General features: G+C 58.2%; 3 protein-coding genes across 3 annotated transcripts; all 3 read right to left on the bottom strand.

The window, feature by feature from the left end:
* Positions 1-829: 829 nt before the first annotated feature.
* Positions 830-12,350, bottom strand: MUS81 (MUS81 structure-specific endonuclease subunit; the record flags this gene model as incomplete). Its single annotated transcript, XM_042780087.1, is given in 16 exon segments — positions 830-941; positions 2,205-2,288; positions 2,530-2,633; positions 5,040-5,138; positions 5,140-5,160; positions 5,659-5,754; positions 6,879-6,995; positions 8,135-8,235; positions 8,993-9,105; positions 9,511-9,591; positions 10,749-10,807; positions 10,909-10,980; positions 11,067-11,135; positions 11,245-11,312; positions 11,757-11,880; positions 12,258-12,350. Coding segments are annotated over 16 exon segments (1,368 nt in total), but the record flags the coding sequence as incomplete, so codon positions are not given.
* Positions 12,351-13,204: 854 nt separating this feature from the next.
* BANF1 (BAF nuclear assembly factor 1) lies at positions 13,205-14,436 on the bottom strand. Its single transcript, XM_033083621.2, has 3 exons — positions 14,337-14,436; positions 13,721-13,851; positions 13,205-13,437 (listed from the first exon to the last, which is right to left on the bottom strand). The coding sequence occupies exons 2-3, from the start codon at positions 13,844-13,846 to the stop codon at positions 13,291-13,293; spliced, it is 273 nt and encodes a 90-aa protein (XP_032939512.1). The 5' UTR covers positions 13,847-13,851; positions 14,337-14,436; the 3' UTR covers positions 13,205-13,290.
* A 1,215-nt stretch (positions 14,437-15,651) lies between these two features.
* On the bottom strand, positions 15,652-19,554 carry TRMT112 (tRNA methyltransferase activator subunit 11-2). Its single transcript, XM_033083620.1, has 4 exons — positions 19,437-19,554; positions 17,365-17,466; positions 16,048-16,140; positions 15,652-15,966 (listed from the first exon to the last, which is right to left on the bottom strand). The coding sequence occupies exons 1-4, from the start codon at positions 19,515-19,517 to the stop codon at positions 15,865-15,867; spliced, it is 378 nt and encodes a 125-aa protein (XP_032939511.1). The 5' UTR covers positions 19,518-19,554; the 3' UTR covers positions 15,652-15,864.
* Positions 19,555-20,087: the final 533 nt, after the last annotated feature.

Raw genomic sequence — 20,087 nt, 5'->3', positions numbered from 1 at the left:
TCCCCCTTTTTTTGGGACCCCGCCCTCTTTTTGGGGACCCAGGACAGCCCCCCCCATCTCTTTTTGGGGACACGGTGACCCCGGGTTGACCCCAGGGAGTCCCAGGGTCGTGCCAACCCCCCCTCTGTCACTGTCACTGTCCTGGTGTCACCACGGCCACCTTTGTCACCCTGCCACTGTCCTGGTGTCACCATGGCCCATAAATGCCACCCCTGTCACTGTCCTGGTGTCACCATCACTGCCACCCTGTCACTGTCACCAGTGTCACCGTCACTGTCACACTGTCACCCTGTTCCTGTCACGATGTCACCTCACCATCACTGTGCCACCCTCATCATCCCTGTCACTGCCCTGGTGTCACCACGGCCCATAAATGCCACCCTGTCACTGTCACTGTCACCAGTGTCACCCCAGGCTATGTCACCAAGAGCTGTCACTGCCACCTCTGCCACCCTGTCACTGTCCCAGTGCCACCCTGCCCTGTCCCCTCGGTGTCACCTCCCCTCTCGGTGTCACCTCCCCCAAAATAAAACTAATGTTTTATAAAAATAAAAAAGCAATTTTACTTAAATTCGATTTTATACAACAAACGACAACTGTGGGGGGAAGGGCTTTGTTGGGGGGTGACAATGAGGTGACAACGAGGACAATGGGGGTGACAAGGGGGTGACAGTGGGGGTGACAATGAGGTGACAAGGGGTGGGATAATGGGGAGGTGACAATGAAGCGACAATAGGGTGACAAGGGGGTGACAATGAGGTGACACGAGGTGACATTGAGGTGACAGGAGGTGACATTGAGGTGACATTGGGGTGACATTGAAGTGACAGGAGGTGACATTGAGGTGACATTGAGGTGACATTGGGGTGTCCCCTCAGGCCAGGGGTCCCCTGGTCCCGTAGAGCCGCACCAGGGCCCCGCTCAGGGAGGGGCCGAGGCTCCTGTGGGGGGGGGACAGAGGTGAGACCCCAAAAATCCGGGTGGGGGACCCCAAAAATCCGGGAGGGGATCCCAAATCCAGGATTTTTAGAAATTCCCAGAATTTGGGGGTTCTGAGGATTTGGTGTTCCCCAGGATTTTTTTGGGAGGTCTCCAGGATTTTTTTGGTGTTCCCCAGGATTTTAGGGGGGTTCCCAGGATTTTAGGGGGAAGTTCCCGGAATTTTTTGGGGAGGATTCCAAGAATTTTGGGGATTTTTGGGGGTGGTCCCCAGGATTCAGGGACCCCCAGGATTTTTGGGAGGGTTCCCCAAAATTTTCTGGGGTTCCCCAGGATTTTTTTTGGGTCCCCAGGATTTTTTGGGGAGGATTCTCAGAATTTTGGAGGGTTCCCCAGGATTTTTGAGTTCCCCAGAATTTTTTGGAGTTCCCCAGAATTTTTTTGGGGTCCCCAGGATTATTTTGAGGTCCCCAGGATTTTTTTGGGGTTCCCAGGATTATTTTGAGGTCTCCAGGATTATTTTGTGTCCCCCAGAATTTTTTTGAGTTCCCCAGAATTTTTTGGGGTCCCCAGGATTATTTTGGGGTCCCCAGTATTTTTTGTTCCCCAAGATTTTGGTGTCCCCAGGATTTTTTTGGTTCCCCAGGACTATTTTGGGGTCCCCAGAATTTTTGGGTTTCCCAGAATTTTTTGAAGTTCCCCAGAATTTTTTTGGGATCCCCAGGATTATTTGGAGTTCCCCAGGATTATTTTTGGGTTCCCCAGGACTTTTGAGTTCCCCAGGATTTTTTTGGGGTTCCCCAGAACTTTTTGGGGTTCCCCAGGATTATTTTGGAGTTCCCCAGAATTTTTTTGGGGTGGTCTCGAGGATTTTTTGGGTTCCCCAGAATTTTTTTGGGTTCCCCAGGATTATTTTGGGTCCTCAGGATTATTTTGGGGGGTTCCCCGGGATTATTTTTGGGGTCCCCAGGATTATTTTGAGGTCCCCAGGATTTTTTGTTCCCCAAGATTTTGGGGTCCCCAGGATTATTTTTGGGTTCCCCAGATTTTTTTTGGGTTCCCCAGAATTTTTTGGAGTTCCCCAGGATTATTTTTGGGGTCCCCAGGATTATTTTGAGGTCCCCAGGAATTTTTGTTGCCCAAGATTTTGGGATCCCCAGGATTATTTCGGGTCCCCATGATTTTTGGGGGGTTCCCCAGGATTATTTTAAGGTTCCCCAGGATTATTTTGGAGTCCCCAGAATTATTTTTGGGTCCCCCCTCACCTCTGTGCGGCCCCGCAGCGCAGGGCCCCGAGCAGCTCCCGACACTTCTGGGGGTCCTGGGAGGGTCCCAGGGCGGCCATGAGGCTGTGGGGGGAGGGGACAGAGCTCAGGAGACCCCTCCCCAAAATAAAACCCAAACCCAGAGACCCCTCCCCAAATTAAAAACCCAAACCCAGAGCCCCCTCCCCCACCCCAGCCCCCTCCCCCCACGGCACAATTCCCTTTTGGGGACCCTCCCCCCCTTCCCAGGTCCCTTTTTGGGGACACTTGGGGACCCCAACCCCCCCTCCCCGACCCCCCCCGGACCCCCCCGAGCCCCCCGGACCTGGCGGGGGTGGGGAAGAGGCTCAGGACGGCCCCGGCCCTGCCCCCACTGAGCCCCCCCAGCTGCAGCAGCTGCCGGGCGAACACGGAGCCGACGGTCTGGGTCTGGGGGAGGGGAAAAATGGGTCAGGGGACCTCAAAATAAATCCTGAAAACCAAAATAAACCCCCAAATAACCCCCCCAGAACATGGAGCACACGGTCTGGGTCTGGGGGAGGGGGAAAATGGGTGAGGAGACCTCAAAATAAATCCTGAACCCCGAAATAAACCCCCAAATAACCCCCCCAGAACACGGAGCCGACGGTCTGGGTCTGGGGGAGGGGAAAAATGGGTGAGGGGATCTCAAAATAAACCCTGAAAACCAAAATAAACCCCCAAATAACCCCCTCAGAATATGGAGCGCACGGTCTGGGTCTGGGGGAGGGGAAAAACAGGGTCAGGGGACCTCAAAATAAACCCTGAAAACCAAAATAAACCCCCAAATAACCCCCCCAGAACATGGAGTGCATGGTCTGGGTCTGGGGGAGGGGAAAAATGGGTGAGGAGACCTCAAAATAACCTAAAAATAAACCCTGAACCCCAAAATAATCCCCTGAAATAAAAAATAAATTCCCCAGGGCACGGTCTGGGTCTGGGGGAGGGGAGAAATGGGGTCAGGGGACCTCAAAATAAATCCTGAAACCCAAAATAAACCCTGAAAACCAAAATATCCCCAAAATAATCCCCAGGGAAAAAAACAGGGGTGAGGGGACCCCAAAATAAATCCTGAACCCCGAACTAAACCCCCAAATAACCCCCCCAGAACACGGAGCCGACGGTCTGGGTCTGGGGGAGGGGGAAAAACGGGGTGAGGAGACCCCAAAATAAACCCTGAAAACCAAAATATTCCCCCCCCAGGGCACGGTCTGGGTCTGGGGGAGGGGGGAAAATGGGGTCAGGGAACCCCAAAACAAATCCTGAAAACCAAAATAAACCTCCAAATAACCCCCCCAGAACACGGAGCGCACGGTCTGGGTCTGGGGGAGGGGAAAAATGGGTGAGGAGACCCCAAAAGAACCTCAAAATAATAATTGAACCCCAAAATAACCCCCCCAGAACACGGAGCCGACGGTCTGGGTCTGGGGGAGGGGAAAAATGGGTGAGGAGACCCCAAAATAAATCCTGAAAACCAAAATAAACCCTGAAAACCAAAATATCCCCCACCCAGGGCACGGTCTGGGTCTGGGGGAGGGGGGAAATGGGGTCAGGGGACCTCAAAATAACCTAAAAATAATAATTGAACCCCAAAATAAATCCCTCAGGGCACGGTCTGGGTCTAGGGGAGGGGGGAAAATGGGTCAGGAGACCCCAAAATAAATCCTGGACCCCAAAATAAACCCTGAAAACCAAAATATCCCCAAAATAATCCCCAGGGAACAAAAACGGGGGTGAGGGGACCCCAAAATAAACCCCTGAACCCAAAAATAAATCCTGAAAACCAAAATATCCCCCCCAGGGCACGGTCTGGGTCTGGGGGAGGGGAAAAAATGGGGTCAGGGGACCACAAAATAAACCCTGAAAACCAAAAAAAATCCTGAAAACCAAAATAAACCCCCAAATAACCCCCACAGAACACGGAGCCAACGGTCTGGGTCTGGGGGAGCGGAAAAACGGGGTGAGGAGACCTCAAAATAACCTCAAAATATTAATTGAACCCCAAAATAACCCCCCTAGAACACGGAGCGCACGGTCTGGGTCTGGGGGAGGGGAAAAATGGGGTCAGGGGACCTCAAAATAAACCCTGAACCCCAAAATACTCCCCTGAAATAAAAAATAAATCCCTCAGGGCACGGTCTGGGTCTGGGGGAGGGGAAAAATGGGTGACGAGACCCCAAAATAAATCCTGAAAACCAAAATAAACCCCCAAATAACCCCCCCAGAACATGGAGTGCACGGTCTGGGTCTGGGGGAGGGGAAAAAATGGGTCAGGGGACCCCAAAATAAATCCTGAACCCCGAAATAAACCCCCAAATAACCCCCCCAGAACACGGAGCGCACGGTCTGGGTCTGGGGGAGAGGAAAAAACGGGTGAGGAGACCCCAAAATAAATCCTGGACCCCAAAAATAAATCCTGAAAACCAAAATATCCCCCACCCAGGGCACGGTCTGAGTCTGGGGGAGGGGAAATTTTAACACCCCCAGCCCCACTTTGCCTCCCCCAGTCCCATTTTTCCCCTCTCCCAGCCCCATTTTTACACCCCCAGCCCCACTTTACCCCCTTCCCATCCCCATTTTGCCTCCCCCAGACCCATTTTTACACCCCCAGACCCATTTTTCCCCCACCCCAGCCCCATTTTTACCCCCCCAGCCTCATTTTTCCCCCTCCCCCCGACCCATTTTTACCCCCCCAGCCTCATTTTTCCCCCTCCCCCCGACCCATTTTTACCCCCCAGCCCCATTTTTCCACCCCCACCCCCATTTTTACCCCCCCAGCCCCATTTTTCCCCCTCCCCCAGTCCCATTTTTCCCCACCTGGTTCTTGCCCCCGCCCTCTCTCAGCCGGGGGAGGGGCAGCAGGGTCAGGGGGGTCCCGGGGGGCTCGGGGGGGCCCCGGGCGGTCACGTCCCCCCCCCCACGCCCTCAGCACCCGGCCCTGGGGGAGGGGAGGGGAAGGGGAGGGGTCAGGGACCCCTCAGTGAGGTCCCCTCCCCCCCTCAATGTTCTTCCTGTGACCCCCACCCAAAATTTTCCCCTTTTCCCTCCCAAAATCCCCCAAATTTCCCTCCCCATCCCCCCCAAATTACCCCCTTGTCCCCCCAGAATCCCCCCCAAATTTTCCCCCATCCCCCCCTCACATCCCCCCCATTTTCCCTCCCTGTCCCCCCCTCCAGCCCCCCTTTTACCCCCCAAATTTCCCTCCCTGTGTCCCCCAAAGCCCCCCAGACCCCCCCCATGTCCCCTCCCCCCGCTTTGTGACCCCTCCCCACCCCCCCTCACCCCAAATCTCCTCCTCAGCTGCTCCCCCAGACCCCTCCCCACGCCCCTCACCCCAAATCTCCTCCTCAGCTGCTCCCCCAGACCCCTCCCCACGCCCCTCACCCCAAATCTCCTCCTCAGCTGCTCCCCCAGACCCCCCCAGACCCCCCCTCACCCCAAATCTCCTCCTCAGCTGCTCCCCCAGCGCCCCCAAAAACTCGGCCGAGTCCTGGGGGTCCCGGGTGTGCACCACGAAGAATCCGTCCTGCACCTGGGGAGGGGGCTCTGAGACCCCCGGGAACCCCCCCAAAACACCCCCAGGACCACCCAAAATACCCCTGGGACCCCCCAAAACACCCCTGAGACCCCCCAAAAACCCCCCAAACATCCCCGGGACCCTCCAGAGCAACCCTGGGGAGGAGTCTCAGGGGTCCCTGGGATATTTTGGGGAGGGGTCCCGGAGGTCTCAGGTGTATTTTGGGGAGGGGTCTCTATGATATTTTGGGGAGGGGTCTCAGGGGTCTCTCTGTATTTTGGGGAGGGGTCTCAGGGGTACCTGGGCATTGGGGGAGGGGTCTCAGGGTCCCTGTGCTATTTTGGGGAGGGGTCTCAGGGGTACCTGGGTGTTGGGGAGAGGTCCCTGTGATATTTTGGGGAGGGGTCCCAGAGATCTCAGGGGTATTTTGGGGAGGGGTCTCAGGAGTCCCTGTGCTATTTTGGGGAGAGGTCTCAGGGGTCCCTGTGTTATTTGGGGAGGGGTCTGTAATTTGGCGAGGGGTCTCAGGGGTCCCTGTGTTATTTGGGGAGGGGTCTCAGGGGTCTCTCTGTAATTTGGGGAGGGGTCCCAGTACCTGGGTGTTGGGGGAGGGGTCTCTGTGCTATTTTGAGGAGAGGTCTCTGGGGTCTCTCTGTAATTTGGGGAGGGGTCTCAGGGGTCCCTGTGTAATTTGGGGAGGGGTCTCAGGGGTCCCTGTGTTATTTGGGGAGGGGTCTCAGGGGTCCCTGTGTTATTTGGGGAGGGGTCCCAGGGGTCCCTGTGTTATTTGGGGAGGGGTCTCAGGAGTCCCTGTATTATTTGGGGAGGGGTCTCAGGGGTCTCTGTGTTATTTGGGGAGGGGTCTCAGGGGTCTCTCTGTATTTTGGGCAGGGGTCTCAAGGGTCCCTGTGCTATTTTGGGGAGAGGTCTGTAATTTGAGGAGGGGTCCCGAGGTCCCTGTGTTATTTGGGGAGGGGTCTGTAATTTGGGGAGGGGTCTCTGTCTCAGTACCTGTGTGTTGGCGGCCGCCTGGCGCAGGCTGCGCAGGGGCAGGGGTCTGAGGGGTTCCTGTGATATTTTGGGGAGGGGTCCCGGGGGTCTCAGGGGTCTGTCTGTAATTTGGGGAGGGGTCTCTGTACCTGCGTGTTGGCGGCCGCCTGGCGCAGGCTGCGCAGGGGCAGCGGCAGCGCCTCCCCCGGCCCCGGCTCCTCCAGCAGATACACGGGACAGCGCAGCCCCGAGCGACGCAGCCGGAACTGGCACGGACGGACGGACGGACACGGGACAGGGACAGGACAGACGGACAGACAGAGGGACAGGGACAGGACATAGGGACAGAGGGACAGAGGGACAGAGGGACAGGGGCAGACAGACAGGGACAGGGACAGACGGACAGACAGAGACAGGGACAGGGACAGATGGACATGGACAAGGACAGGGACAGGACAGACAGACGGACAGAGGGACACGGGACAGGGACAGGACAGACGGACGGACAGAGGGACACGGGACAGGGACAGACAGACAGGGACAGGGACAGGGGCAGGACAGACGGACAGGGACACGGGATAGGGACAGACAGACGAACACAGGGACAGATGGGCATGGGACAGACGGGGACAGGGAGAGGGACACGGGGACAGACAGAAGAACACGGACAGGGACAGACAGGGACAGGGGGACAGGGACAGCCAGGGGGACACGGGACAGGACAGACGGACAGACAAGGACAGGGATAGAGGAACAGGGACAGACAGATGGACACGGGACAGGGCAGATAAACAGGGACAGACAGACAGACACGGACAGAGAGACGGACACAGGGACAGGGACAGACAAACACGGACAGGGGAAAAGGGGTAGGACAGACAGACAGACACAGGGACAGGGACAGACAGAGGGACACAGGACAGACGGACATGGGACAGGGATGGGGGACAGGGACAGATAGACACAGGGACAGAGACAGACGCAGACAGGGGGACAGGGACAGAGGGACAGACGGACACGGGACAGGACAGACAGAGGAACACGAGGACAGGGGGACAGGGACAGACAGACAGACAGACACGGGGCAGATGGACATGGACGGGGGACAGGGACAGGACAGATAGACGGACACGGGAACAGTGACAGAGGGACACGGGACAGACGGACATGGGACAGGGATAGAGAGACAGGACAGATGGACACAGGGACAGGACAGACAGACAGACATGGACACGGGACACAGACAGACAGAGGGACATGGGGACAGGGACAGGGGGACAGGGACAGACAGACACAGACACAGACAGAGGGACAGGGCCAGAGCCCCCAGTCACACCCTGAGCCCCCCCAGTCCCCCCCAGTGTCCCCCAGTCCCTCCCAGTCCGTCCCAGTGTCCCAGCCCCACCTTCTGCTCGCGGTACCGCCCGTCCCTCAGGCTGTTCCCCAAATCCGGCGCCGATTTCCGCTCCACCACCACGTCCAGCGCCAGCTCCCGGGGGGCGTGGCCTGGGGCGGGGCCAAAGGGTCACACACAACAGAGCCACGCCCACAATCAGCAAACCCCGCCCCAGCAAGGGGTGGGGTCACTGCCAGGCCCCGCCCACCCTCCTCAGGGTGTGGTCAGTGCATGGCCACACACATTAGTGATGGCCATGCCCACCAGTGACCACACCCATAATTTACCACACCCACTAATGACCACACCTGTTATCAATTACCCCACCCATTAATGACCACACCCATCAGTGACCACACCCATCAGTGACCACACCTATTATCAATGGCTCCACCCATTTATGACCACACCCACTAATGATTACACTCATTAATGACCCCACCCATAAACAATGGTCACACCCACTAATGACCACACCCATTATCAATGACCTCACCCATTAACAATGTCCACACCCATCAGTGGCCACACCCATTAGTGACCACACCCATTACCAATGGCCACACCCACCAGTGACCACACCCATTATCAGTAGCCCCACCCATTTATGACCACACCCACTAATGACTACACTCATTAGTGACCCCACCCATCATGCACCACACCCATTAATGACCACACCCACTAATGACCCCACCCATTAATGACCACACCCACCACCAATGACCCCACCCATTAATGACCACACCCATAATGTACCACACCAACAGAGGGCCACACCCATTAACAATGGCCCCACCCACTAAAAACCATACCCATTAACCCCCACCCACTCAGCAGGCCCCGCCCACCCCAGGCCCCGCCCACCTTGGGGCGGGTTTCTCTCCCGCGCCACCCACAGGAAGTCGCCGACGTGGAGGCGCCGCAGCAGCACCGGGACCCCCCGGGAGCGCAGCAGGGCCGGGACCCCCCCGGCGGGGCTGGGGACAGCAGGGGACACGTCAGGGGGACATGGGGACATCAAGGGACACGTCAGGGGGACATGGGGACAGCAGGGGACAGGTCAGGGGAATATCAGGGGACACGTCAGGGGGACATGGGGACAGCAGGGACTCCCCTGGCGGGGCTGGGGACAGAAGGGGACATGTCAGGGGGACATCATGGGGACAGTGGGGACAGGTCAGGGGGGACATCAGAGGGACACAGGGGACACGTCAGGGGAACATAGGGACATCAAGGACAGCAGGGGACATGTCAGGAGGAACAAGGGACACAGGGGACACATCAAAGGGGACATGAGAACACCATGGGGACACAAGGACACCCCATGGGTGACACGGGTGGGGGTGTGGACACCCCGTGGGTGGCAGGGGCGGTGACAGCACCCGTTGGCCTCGGTGACGTCAGCGCAGAGCACGATGTCGAACTCGCCGGGCCGGAGCTCGAACTCCTCCTGGGGGTCGCACCTGAGGGGACCCCAAACTCACCTGGGTGGGGGGGGTGACCCCTCCCCAACCCCCCCAGGTGTTTGTGACCCCTCCCCAACCCCCCCCAGGTGTTTGTGACCCCTCCCCAACCCCCCCCAGGTGTTTGTGACCCCCCCCAAGTGTCCCCACCCCCCCCCAGCCCCCCCAAAACTCACGGAGGGGGGGAGGGGGCGCAGTTCTCGTCCTGCTCCGCCAGGGGGCGCTGTGGGTGCACCTGGGCAGGGGGCGGGGCCTGGGCGAGGCTCCGCCCCTTCGGGGTCAGAGAGTACCTGGGTGGGGGGGGGAGGGGTGAGACTGGGGGGTCCTGCGGGGTCTCAGGGGAATTCAGGGGGTCCCAAGGGGGTTTGGGGGGTCCTAGGTGGGTCTGGGGATCCCAAGGGGATTCTGGAAGGGCCCCAGGGGGGTTTTTCGGGGGTCCCAAGGAGGTTTTGAGGGGTCCCAAGGGGGTTCCCAGGTGGGTCTGGGGGTTCAGAGGGGTTCCAGGGGGGTCCCAAGGGGGTTCTGGGGTGTCCCAGGTGGGTCTGGGGGTTCGGGAGGGGTATCAGGGGGTCCCAAGGAGGTTTTGAGGGGTCACAAGGGGGTTCAGGGGGTCTCAGATGGGTCTGGGTGGTCCCAGGTGGGTCTGGGGGTTCAGGGGGGGTCCGAAGGGGGTCCTGGGGGGTCTCAAGGGTGTTCTGGGAGGGTCCTGGAGGGTTTTTGGGAGGTCCCAAGATGGTTTTGAGGGGTCCCAAGGGGGTTCAGGGGGTCCCAGGTGGTTCTGAGGGGGTCCCAGGTGGGTCTGGGGGTTCAGGGGGGTCCCAGGGGGTCCCAAGGAGGTTTTGAGGGGTCACAAGGGGGTTCAGGGGGTCTCAGATGGGTCTGGGGGGTCCCAGGTGGGTCTGGGAGTTCAGGGGAGGCCCGAAGGGGGTCCTGGGGGGTCCCAAGGGTGTTCTGGGAGGGTCCTGGGGGGCTTTTGGGAGGTCCCAAGGAGGTTTTGAGGGATCCCAAGGGGGTTCAGGGGGTCCCAGATGGGTCTGGGGGTTCAGAGCGGGGTATCAGGGGGTCCCAGGTGGTTCTGAGGGGGTCCCAGGTGGGTCTGGGGGTTCAGGGGGATCCCAGGTGGGTTCAGGGGGGTCCCTGGGGGGTCCCGGCCATACCGGGGGGGGCGGTCACTCCTCTGCACAAGGCCCCGGCGCAGGAGGGGACCCAGAGCTGCCTGTGGGGGAGGGGACACGGGGGGGAGGGGGGGTGTGAGCCCCTCCCCCACACCTGTGGGTGCCATGAAGGGGGAGGGGCAGTGGGGGAAGGGTCACTCACCGGGGTCAGGGCGTGGTCACACAGGGGCTGGGCCTGCTGCAGCAGCTCCGCCTCTGGGAGGGGCTCCGGGTGCTGGGGGAGGGGCTTTGGCTCAGGAGGGGGGAGGGGCAGGGAGCTGAACCCCTCCCCCACCCCCAGGTGTGTCCCCTCCCCCTCACCTGGCTCAGGACCTGCAGCAGGGCGTGGCCGGCGGAGCGGGGGAGGGGCCGGGACGGGCGAGGGCGGTGCTGGGTGAGGGGGGAGGGGCAAAGATGGGGGTGGGGCCTCTTCTGCCCCTCCCCCCTCAATGGGGGAGCTGGGGGGTGGCCTGGGTGGGGGAGGGGGGGTGGGACTCACCTTGGGAGGGGCTGAGGGAGAGGCTGGGCCCCGCCCATGGGGAGGGGGCGTGGGGGGGAGCCCCTGCTCTGGGTATGCAATTAAGATGCAAATTAACATGCAAATTAGCATGCAAATTGCCTCTGAGAGGCCACACCCACCACCAACCCCACCCTATTTAGCCCCACCCCTTTCAGAGCCACCTCCCACCAAACTCCGCCCACAAAGCCCCCACCCCTTAGGCCACGCCCCTCCCACCATTATACACCCTTAATTTCCCATCACTGGTGGGTGGGGCTCCCTCAAGCCACGTCCCCAGCCACACAATTCGAGGCTATGCCCCAACCACACCCTTTACAGGCCACACCCACTCTGAGCCCCCACCCCTTTAGGCCCCACCCACAAAACAACCGAGACCACGCCCCCAGACCCACCCAACACAAGCCACACCCACTCAGAGTCACACCCTCGTTAGGCTCCACCCATCACAGACCACACCCCCTCGTAACCCCGCCCCTTCAGGCCCCGCCCACCCTGCCGGTGCTGGCGCAGCCGTTGGTCGAGGCGGGCGCAGAGGGCGGGGCCAAAGTGCTGCAAGATGGCGGCGGAGCGGCCGGAACGGAGCGGGAGGGGGAACCGGGCCAGGGAGCGCAGGGCCTGGGAAACACACCTGGGATACACCTGAAATAATCCTGGGATACACCTGGGACACACCTGAGGAACCCAAAATACACCTCGGGGTGGCCAAAAGTAGCACCCTGGGATGCCCAAATTCACCTGGGGAATCCCAAAATCACCCACCTGGAGACCCCAGACGCACCTAGAAACCTCAAAATTCACCTGGAGACCCCAAAACCCTACCCAAAAACCTCAAAATCCACCTGGAGACCCCAAAACCCTCACCCAGAAACCTCAAAATCCACCCGGAGACCCCAAAATTCCCACCCAGAAACCTCAATTTTCACCTGTGGACCCCAGAATCGCGCACCTGGGGGGCCCTAAATGCCACCGGGGACCCCTCCCCACAGCCCTACCCTCTCATAGGTGCCCCTCGCCCATGTCCCCTGCGCCTCGTCCCGCCACTCCCGGAGCCAGCGGGCGAACAGTGGGTTGGGGTGGCCGCGGGGGCGGCGGCGGCGCCGGGAGGAGGCGGCGGCGGCCGCGGCCATGATTGAATCCTCCCGCCACAGCCGCGAACCGGAAGTGTTCGGGGCCGGAAGTGGTTTGGGCCGGAAGTTCCCGGGGCCGCTCTGGCCGCGCTCGTTGACCCGGGAGCTGCGACTTGTCTGCTCTGGAGGAGGCCGCTCTGGACAGCCCGGAGGTCAAACTTGTCTGCTCTGGAGGACCCCGGCCGCCCTGCGCCCCCCAAAATCTTCCCCAGGCCCCCCAAATCTTCTTCGGGCACCCCAAATCCTCTCCACAATCACAAAATCCTTTTCCCAGGCCTCCTAAATCCTCCCCCCCCCCAAATAGCAGGACGGGTCCAGATGCAGCACAGCAAAACCTTTATTGTTTAGAAAATCATTTTAGAAACAAACTCGGGGGGGCACCCCCGAAATAACACAGACCCCCTGTGGGGGGGGCGGGTGGGGGCACCCCAAAGTAACACTAATGGCGTGGGGGGACACCCCAAATGAACTCCCTGCGAGGATGGCACCCCAAAATCCCACCCTGTGGTGGGGGGAGGGGGAGGTGGGGACCCCCTTCACCCCCCCCAGGTGGTTTTGGGGTGACAGGAGAGGGGTGGCACCCTGGGACCCCCCCCGGGATGAGTTTTGGGAGGGTGGCAGCACCGGTTTGGGGGTCCCAGGGGTGTGGGGGGAGGTTGGGGAGGGGGTGCATGGAGGGAGTTGGGAGAATTTTGGGGTCGGGCGTTCCCAGATGTGGTTTTGGGGTCCCTGGGGGGGGGATTTGGGGAGCCCCCAGCCCTTCCAAGGGTTGGAACTCGCCGGGAATTTGGGGGTTTTGGGGTGCAGGGCTGTGTTTTGGGGTGCAGGGCTGTGTTTTGGGGTGCAGGGCAGGATTGTGGGGTGCAGGGGGGGCTCGGGGTGCCCGGGGGCGGGGGGCTCAGAGGAAGGCGTCGCACCACTCGCGCAGGCAGCCCGAGCAGTCGCGGCTCTGTTTGGCGTTGGCCCCGCACGTCTCCTTGAGCCACTCCCGGAACAGCTCCTCGTCCTTGCGCAGCACCAGGAACTGCCCCAGCACCACGTACGCCTGAGGGGACACCCGGGGGACAGGGAGGGGACAATGAGGGGACAGCGCTGGCACCGGGGCATCACTGACACCTTCCCCAGTGCTCCCCTCGCTCCGTGTGTCCCCAGCACCTCCTGTGCTCCCATCCCTCATCCTGCCCTGCCGTGTCCCCAGAGGTGTCCCCAAGCCCCTGGGACCATCCCTTTTAGTTCAAGCCTTTCCTCAGCGTCCCTCCCCATGGTCCCCCCTTGTCCAAACCCCTCCCTACGTGTCCCCGATGTCCCCAGGTGTCCCCAAGTCCCACCTTGTCGAAGCCTTTCTCCTCCAGCTTCCTGCCCAGCACGTCCCCGATCCCGGCCAAGGTCCCCACCGGCTTCTCCCCCATCGGCTCCGCCACGAAGTCCCGGTGCTTCTGTGACGTCGAGGACATGGCGCCTGTGGGGGACATTGAGGGGACACTGAGGGGACAGGGTGGGGGGATATGGAGGGACACGGGGACTGGACAGGGTGAGTGACAGCGGCACAGCGTGGGGACATGGGGACGGGCTGAGGGACACCGGGACAGGGTGAGGAGAGGGACAGCGAGAGAGGGGACAGCGACAGAGCTGGGGGGGGGGTACGGGGGAGGATGAGGACCCTGAAGGGACGCGGGGACAGAGAGGGGACAGGGACTGAGGCGGACACAGCGGGGGACACAGCGGGAGACACTGAGGGGACGCCCCCGGCCATCCCGCCCCTCACAGACTCCCCCGCCCCGTCCCGCCCCTCGATCCCTTCTCGCCCCTCCCCTTCCCACGCTCCCGGCCCTCCTGCCGCTTCGGGGCCCCTCCCCGCCCCTCCAAGTCCCCTCCCGGTCCCTTCTGTCCCCTCCCGGTCCCCTCCGTCCCTTCCCGCTCCCGTCTGTCCGCCCCCAGCCTCACCGTCCCCTCGGGCCGCTCCAACCGCCGCTCCCGCCTCAGGCCGCTGCCGCTACGCACTGACGTCACTTCCGGCGGCGCGGTGTGCTGACGTCACTTCCGCAGCCCATCGAGGCGAGCGCGCGGAGAGGCGGCGCTCTGGGATCATAGAGAGGAGCTGAGTCCTCCAAGGGCCTCCCGGGTCCTCCCAGTGCTCCGGGATTTTTGGGAACGGCTCCAGGTGCGCCCGGGAGTTCCGGAAACGCCTCCAGGTCCCTTCCAGGTTCCCAAGGCTCACCTGGATTCCTCCAGGTTCTCCCAAAAATCCCTCCCGTGCTCCCTCATCCCTCCCCTTCCCCTCCATCCCAGCGGGGTCTCCAGAGAGGAGCCTCAAAGAGAGCAAAAGTGGCGATTCTGGCCAAAAAAAAAAGGATTTTTATTAAAATGATGGGAAAAAAATTAAATATAAAAGGCGAGAATGTCAGGAAGAGCAACACGGGGAAAAGAAATAAAGCTTTGGGAAAAACGGGAGTTTTGGAATAGAAATTAAATTTGGAATAGAAATTAAAGATAAGGGGGTAAAAAAGAGGGAATTGGGGCACAAAATATAAAAAAACTGGGGCACAAACGAGACAATTGGGGCAAAGGAGAGGAATCTGAGAAGAAAACAAAAGGATTTTGAGATAAAATAAAGGATTTGGGGAAAAAATACTGGTGACGTGTCGAAAAAATAAAAATATTTGGGGTAAAACAGGAGAATTTGGGAAGGAAGGAGAAATTCCGGGAGAAGAAATGGGAATTTGGGGGGAAAAAAGAGAATTCCCCGCATTTTATGGAAATAAAACAATTCCCGCCAAAAATGCAAATGAAGTAATCGTAACCACGCCCATATGCAAATGAGGCAGATCAGACCACGCCCCTCTGTTCTAACATATGGGGGGTGAATTTTGGGCTCCATTTTTGGGAATTTGGGTTTTTTTGGTGGGAATTTTGGGGTTTTCCTGCGGAAATCCAGGGTTTTCCGTGGGAATTTGGGGTTTTCCGTGGGAATTCAGGGTTTTTCTGTGGGAATTTGGGTTTTTTTTTGTGGGAATTCAGGGTTATTTTGTAGGAATTCGGGGATTTCCGTGGGAATTCGGGATTTTCCCATGGGAATTTAGTTTTTTTTGTGGGAATTTGGGATTTTCTGTGGGAATTTTGGGGTTTCCCCGTGGGAATTTTGGGGTCTTACCCATGAGGATTAGGTTTTTTTTTGTGGGAATTCGAGGTTTTCCGTGGGAATTTGGGATTTTCCTGTGGGAATTTTTGGGTTTTTCTGTGGAAATTCAGGGTTTTCCCATGAGAATTTGGGTTTTTTGGTGGAAATTCAGGATTTTCCCGTGGGAATTTTGGGGTTTTTCTGTGGAAATTCAGGGTTTTCCATAGGAATTCTGGGGTTTTCCCGTGGGAATTCGAGGTTTTCCCACACTCCCAACGATCCTTTCTTGTGGGGAAGGGTCTCAGCCCCATTTTGAGGACCCCCCCCCATAAATTGGGGGGTCCTGACCCCCCCTCAGGCCTCATCCTCAGTCAGCAGCATGTTGGGAACCCCCCTGGAGATGGGGAAACGCCGCCCCGAGTCCGGGCACTGCAGGGCCCCCTCCAGCACCTCCACCTGAGGGGGCAATTTGGGGAGGTCAGGGGGGGTCTCTGAGGTTTTGGGGACCCCCCCCAGGGTTTGGGGACCCCCCCTGACCTCGAGCAGGACGTGGTGGAGGCGCCGCAGGAATTCCTCGTCCCCCTCGTAGTTGGGGAGGGGCTCGGGGGGCAGCTCCGAGGGGTGCCCCAGCTTTGGGGGGGGGGGAAATTGGGGTGAGAGGGGGGTGGGGGATGGGGGAAGACCCCCCAACACCCCCCCAAAAAAATGGTTCAGTCCTGGGAATGGCCCAAAGGAAAAACCCCCCCCGGGTTTGGGGTTTCCAAATTCATCCCAGACCCCAAAAATTCCCCAGATCCCAAAAATTCTCCCCAAATCCCCCAAATTCTCCCCCAATTTCCCCCCAAATTCCTACCAGACCCCCCCAAATCCCCTTAAATTCTCCCCCAGACCCTAAAAATTCCCCCCAATTTCCCCCTAAAATCCCTCCCAGACTCCCCCAAATCCCCCTGAATTCTCCCCTAGACCCAAAATTTCCCCCCCCATCTCCCCCTAAAATCCCTCCCAGACACTTCAAATCCCAAAATTTTCCCCAAAATCCCCCCAAATTCCCTCCCAGACCCCCCAAATTTTCCACAGACCCCCAAAATCTCCCCACAAATTCCCCCACAACCCCCAAAATCCCCTCAAAATCCTCCCCAGACCCCCAAAATCCCTCCCCAAACCTTCCAAATTCTCCCTGGTCCCCTCCCCCAGTTTTCCCAGTGTTTCCCCCCCCGTGTTCCCCTCTGGTTTTCCCATTTCTCCCCTCCAATTTTCCCGGTTCCTCCCATGGTTTTCCCAGTGTTCCCCTCCTGTTTTCCTGTTTTTTTTCCGCCCGGTTCTTCCCCTCCAGTTTTCCCGGATTCTCCCCCCGGTTCTCCCAGTGTTTCCCCCCGGTTTTCCCGCTTTTTCCCCCCGGTTTTCCCGGTATTCCCCCCACCCCCGGTTTTCCCGGTCCCCATCTCATTTTTCCCGGTTTTCCCAGTTCTTCCCCCACGGTTTCCCGTTTTTCCCCCTGTTTTTCCTGGTCCCCCCACCCCCGGTTTTCCCGGTTTCTCCCCCCCCGGTTTTCCCTCTGTTTTTCCCGGTCCCCCCCCTCCCGGTTTTCCCCCCGTTTTTCCTGGTCCCCCCACTCCGGTTTTTCCCGGTCTATTCCCGGTTTTCCCGGTCCCCCTCCCTGGTTTTTCCCCCCCCGTTTTTCCTAGTCTCCCCACCCCCGGTTTTCCCGGTCCCCCCTCTCATTTTTCCTGGTTTCCCCCCGTTTTTTCCCGGTCCCCACCCCAGGTTTTTTCCCGTTTTTCCCGGTCCCCCCCGCCAGGTTCTTTCCCGGTTCTCCCCCGTTTTTTCCCGTTTTTCCCGTTTTCCCCCGCTCACGCTCTCGGCCGCCTCCCTCAGCGCGTCCCAGCGCAGCCGCGGCACCAGGCGGGACACGAAGGCGGCGTTGAACGGAACCGGGCGGACCCGAACCTCGGCGGCCTGGGGGGAACCGGGGGGGGGAACGGGAATAACGGGGGGAAACCGGGAGCACCCGAATCTGGGGGAACCGGGGAGCTCCGGCCGGACCCGAACATCGTTATTCCCGTTAATTCCCCGTTAATTAACGGCCCTCGTTACCCTCATGAATTCCCGTTAATTCACGCCCCTCGTTACTCTCATGAAATCCCTTTAATTCCCCGGTAATTGCCGTTAATTAACGCCCCTGTTACACTAATGAATTCCCGTTAATTAACGCTCCTCGTTACAATGAAGAATTACCGTTAATTCCCGTTAATTAAAGCCCCTTGTTACCCTCATGAATTCCCGTTAATTGCCGTTAATTAACGGCCCTCGTTACCCTCAGAAATTCTCGCTAATTCCCGTTAATTAACGCCCCTCGTTACCCTCATGAACTCCCATTAATTCCCGTTAATTAACGCCCCTCGTTACTCCAATGAATTGCCGTTAATTCCCCGTTAATTAACAGCCCTGTTACCCTCATGAATTCCCGTAATTTCCCGGTAATTCCCGTTAATTAACGCACCTGTTACTCTCATGAAATCCCATTAATTCCCGTTAATTAACGTCCCTCGTTACCCTCATGAATTCCCGGTAATTCCCGTTAATTAAAGCCCCTCGTTACTCTCCTGAATTCCCGTTAATTCCCGTTAATTAACGCTCCTGTTACCCTTCTGAATTTCCGTTAATTCCCCGTTAATTAACGCCCCTCATTACTCTCATGAAATCCCGTTAATTCCCCGGTAATTGCCGTTAATTGCCGTTAATTAACGGCCCTCATTACACTCATGAATTCCCGTTAATACCCGTTAATTCCCCGTTAATTAACTCCCCTTGTTACCCTCATGAATTCCCGTTAATTCCCCGTTAATTCCCGTTAATTAACCGCCCTCGTTACCCTCATGAATTCCCGTTAATTCCCCGTTAATTAACGCCCCTCATTACTCTCCTGAATTCCCGTTAATTCCCGTTAATTAACGCTCCTGTTACCCTTCTGAATTTCCGTTAATTCCCCGTTAATTAACGGCCCTCGTTACTCTCATGAATTCCCGTTAATTAACGCTCCTCGTTACACTGATGAATTCCCGTTAATTCCCGTTAATTAACGCCCCTCGTTATTCTCATGAAATCCCGTTAATTCCCCGGTAATTCCCGTTAATTAACGGCCCTCGTTACCCTCATGAATTCCCGTTAATTCCCGTTAATTAACGCCCCTCATTACTCTCCTGAATTCCCGTTAATTCCCGTTAATTAACGCTCCTTTTACCCTTCTGAATTTCCGTTAATTCCCCGTTATTTAACGGCCCTCGTTACTCTCGTTAATTCCCGTTAATTCCCCGGGAGTTCATGAGGGTAACGAGGGGCGTTAATTAACGGAGAATTAACGAGTAATGAGGGGCGTTAATTAACAGGAACTAACGGGAATTACCAAGGAATTAACGGGAATTCATGAGGGCAACAGGGTTGTTAATTAACGGGGAATTAACGGGAATTCATGAGGGTAATGAAGGACGTTAATTAACAGGGAATTACCGGGGAATTAACGAGAATTAAAGGGTATTCAGGAGAGTAACGAGGGGCGTTAATTAACGGGGAATTAACGGGAGTTCATGAGGGTAACGAGAGGGGTTAATTAACGGGGAATTAACGGGAATTCATGAGGGTAACGAGGGGCGTTAATTAACGGGAATTAACGGGAGGATAACGAGGATTTATTTGCGGAAATGGGGTTAATGGCGTTACTGGAGTTGCCGGGGATAACGGAGGAGGCAACGCGGGTGACGGGAGGTTCATGAGGGGGCACCGAGCGGAACCGGTGTGAGGGGAACAGGGGAGAGAGGGAGGGGAAAAGCGGCGGGGCGCTCCCGGGGGAGGAAGGGGAACAGCAGTGCCCCCCCTCCCCAATTCCCGGTAATTCCCGGCACTCCGAGGGTCCCCCCGCGCCCCCGCACCTCGATGCGCAGGGGGAAGCCGCCCCCGGGCCGCAGCCCCGGCACGTGCGAGCTCAGCAGGTTGTGGGTGAGCAGCTTCATGGCGCCGCTTCCGCTTCCGGTGTGGCGCTTCTGGTTCAGTGCTTCCGGCGGGACACTTCCGGTGCGGCGCTTCAGATTTAGCACTTCCGACGTAGAACTTCCGTTTCAGCACTTCCGGCACGGAACTTCCGGTAAGGGGCGGTTACCGGGGCAACGCGGCCCGCTTACTAAAAATGTCTAAAAATGAATTTCCTCTCCCCAAACCCTTCAGGGACCCCAAAAATCCTTCAGAGCTCCTCTCTCACAATGTGAGACCCCTCCCCAGGACCCCAAAATGTCTCCACACCCTTCCCCCTTCTCAGAGTCCTGACCCCCAGGGTGACCTCACCCACCCATGGGATGCCAAGCCCCATTTTGGGTTTGATTTTTCTCATTTTGGGTTTGATTCCCATTTTTTGGGGCTTGTTTACCCCCTTAACATCCCCCTATTGATGCCCCTGCACCCCCGACCCTCCCTGAGGCCCCCAAATACAAACCCCCTCATTTTGGGGTGTCAGGGTTCTGTTTTTTGAGGTCAACTCCCTTCTCCCCCCGATTTTGGGGCACTCCCAGGGGTCTGCAATGCCCCTA

Source organism: Catharus ustulatus, chromosome 32 (assembly GCF_009819885.2).
Source record: "Catharus ustulatus isolate bCatUst1 chromosome 32, bCatUst1.pri.v2, whole genome shotgun sequence".
NCBI classification, from domain to species: Eukaryota; Metazoa; Chordata; class Aves; order Passeriformes; family Turdidae; genus Catharus; species Catharus ustulatus.
The sequence above is the reverse complement of the archived record's forward strand: the minus strand, read 5'-3'. Positions and strand labels throughout refer to the sequence as shown.

Coding starts and splice junctions, on each gene's coding strand:
- BANF1 (XM_033083621.2), bottom strand. CDS start 13,846: ATGTCCTCGACGTCACAGAAGCACCGGGACTTCGTGGCGGAGCCGATG. Junction 13,438..13,720: donor AGGAGAAAGGCTTCGACAAG/GTGGGACTTGGG, acceptor GTGTCCCCTCAG/GCGTACGTGGTGCTGGGGCA.
- TRMT112 (XM_033083620.1), bottom strand. CDS start 19,517: ATGAAGCTGCTCACCCACAACCTGCTGAGCTCGCACGTGCCGGGGCTG. Junction 17,467..19,436: donor GCTTCCCCCTGCGCATCGAG/GTGCGGGGGCGC, acceptor GGTTCCCCCCAG/GCCGCCGAGGTTCGGGTCCG. Junction 16,141..17,364: donor TGAGGGAGGCGGCCGAGAGC/GTGAGCGGGGGA, acceptor CCCCCCCCAAAG/CTGGGGCACCCCTCGGAGCT.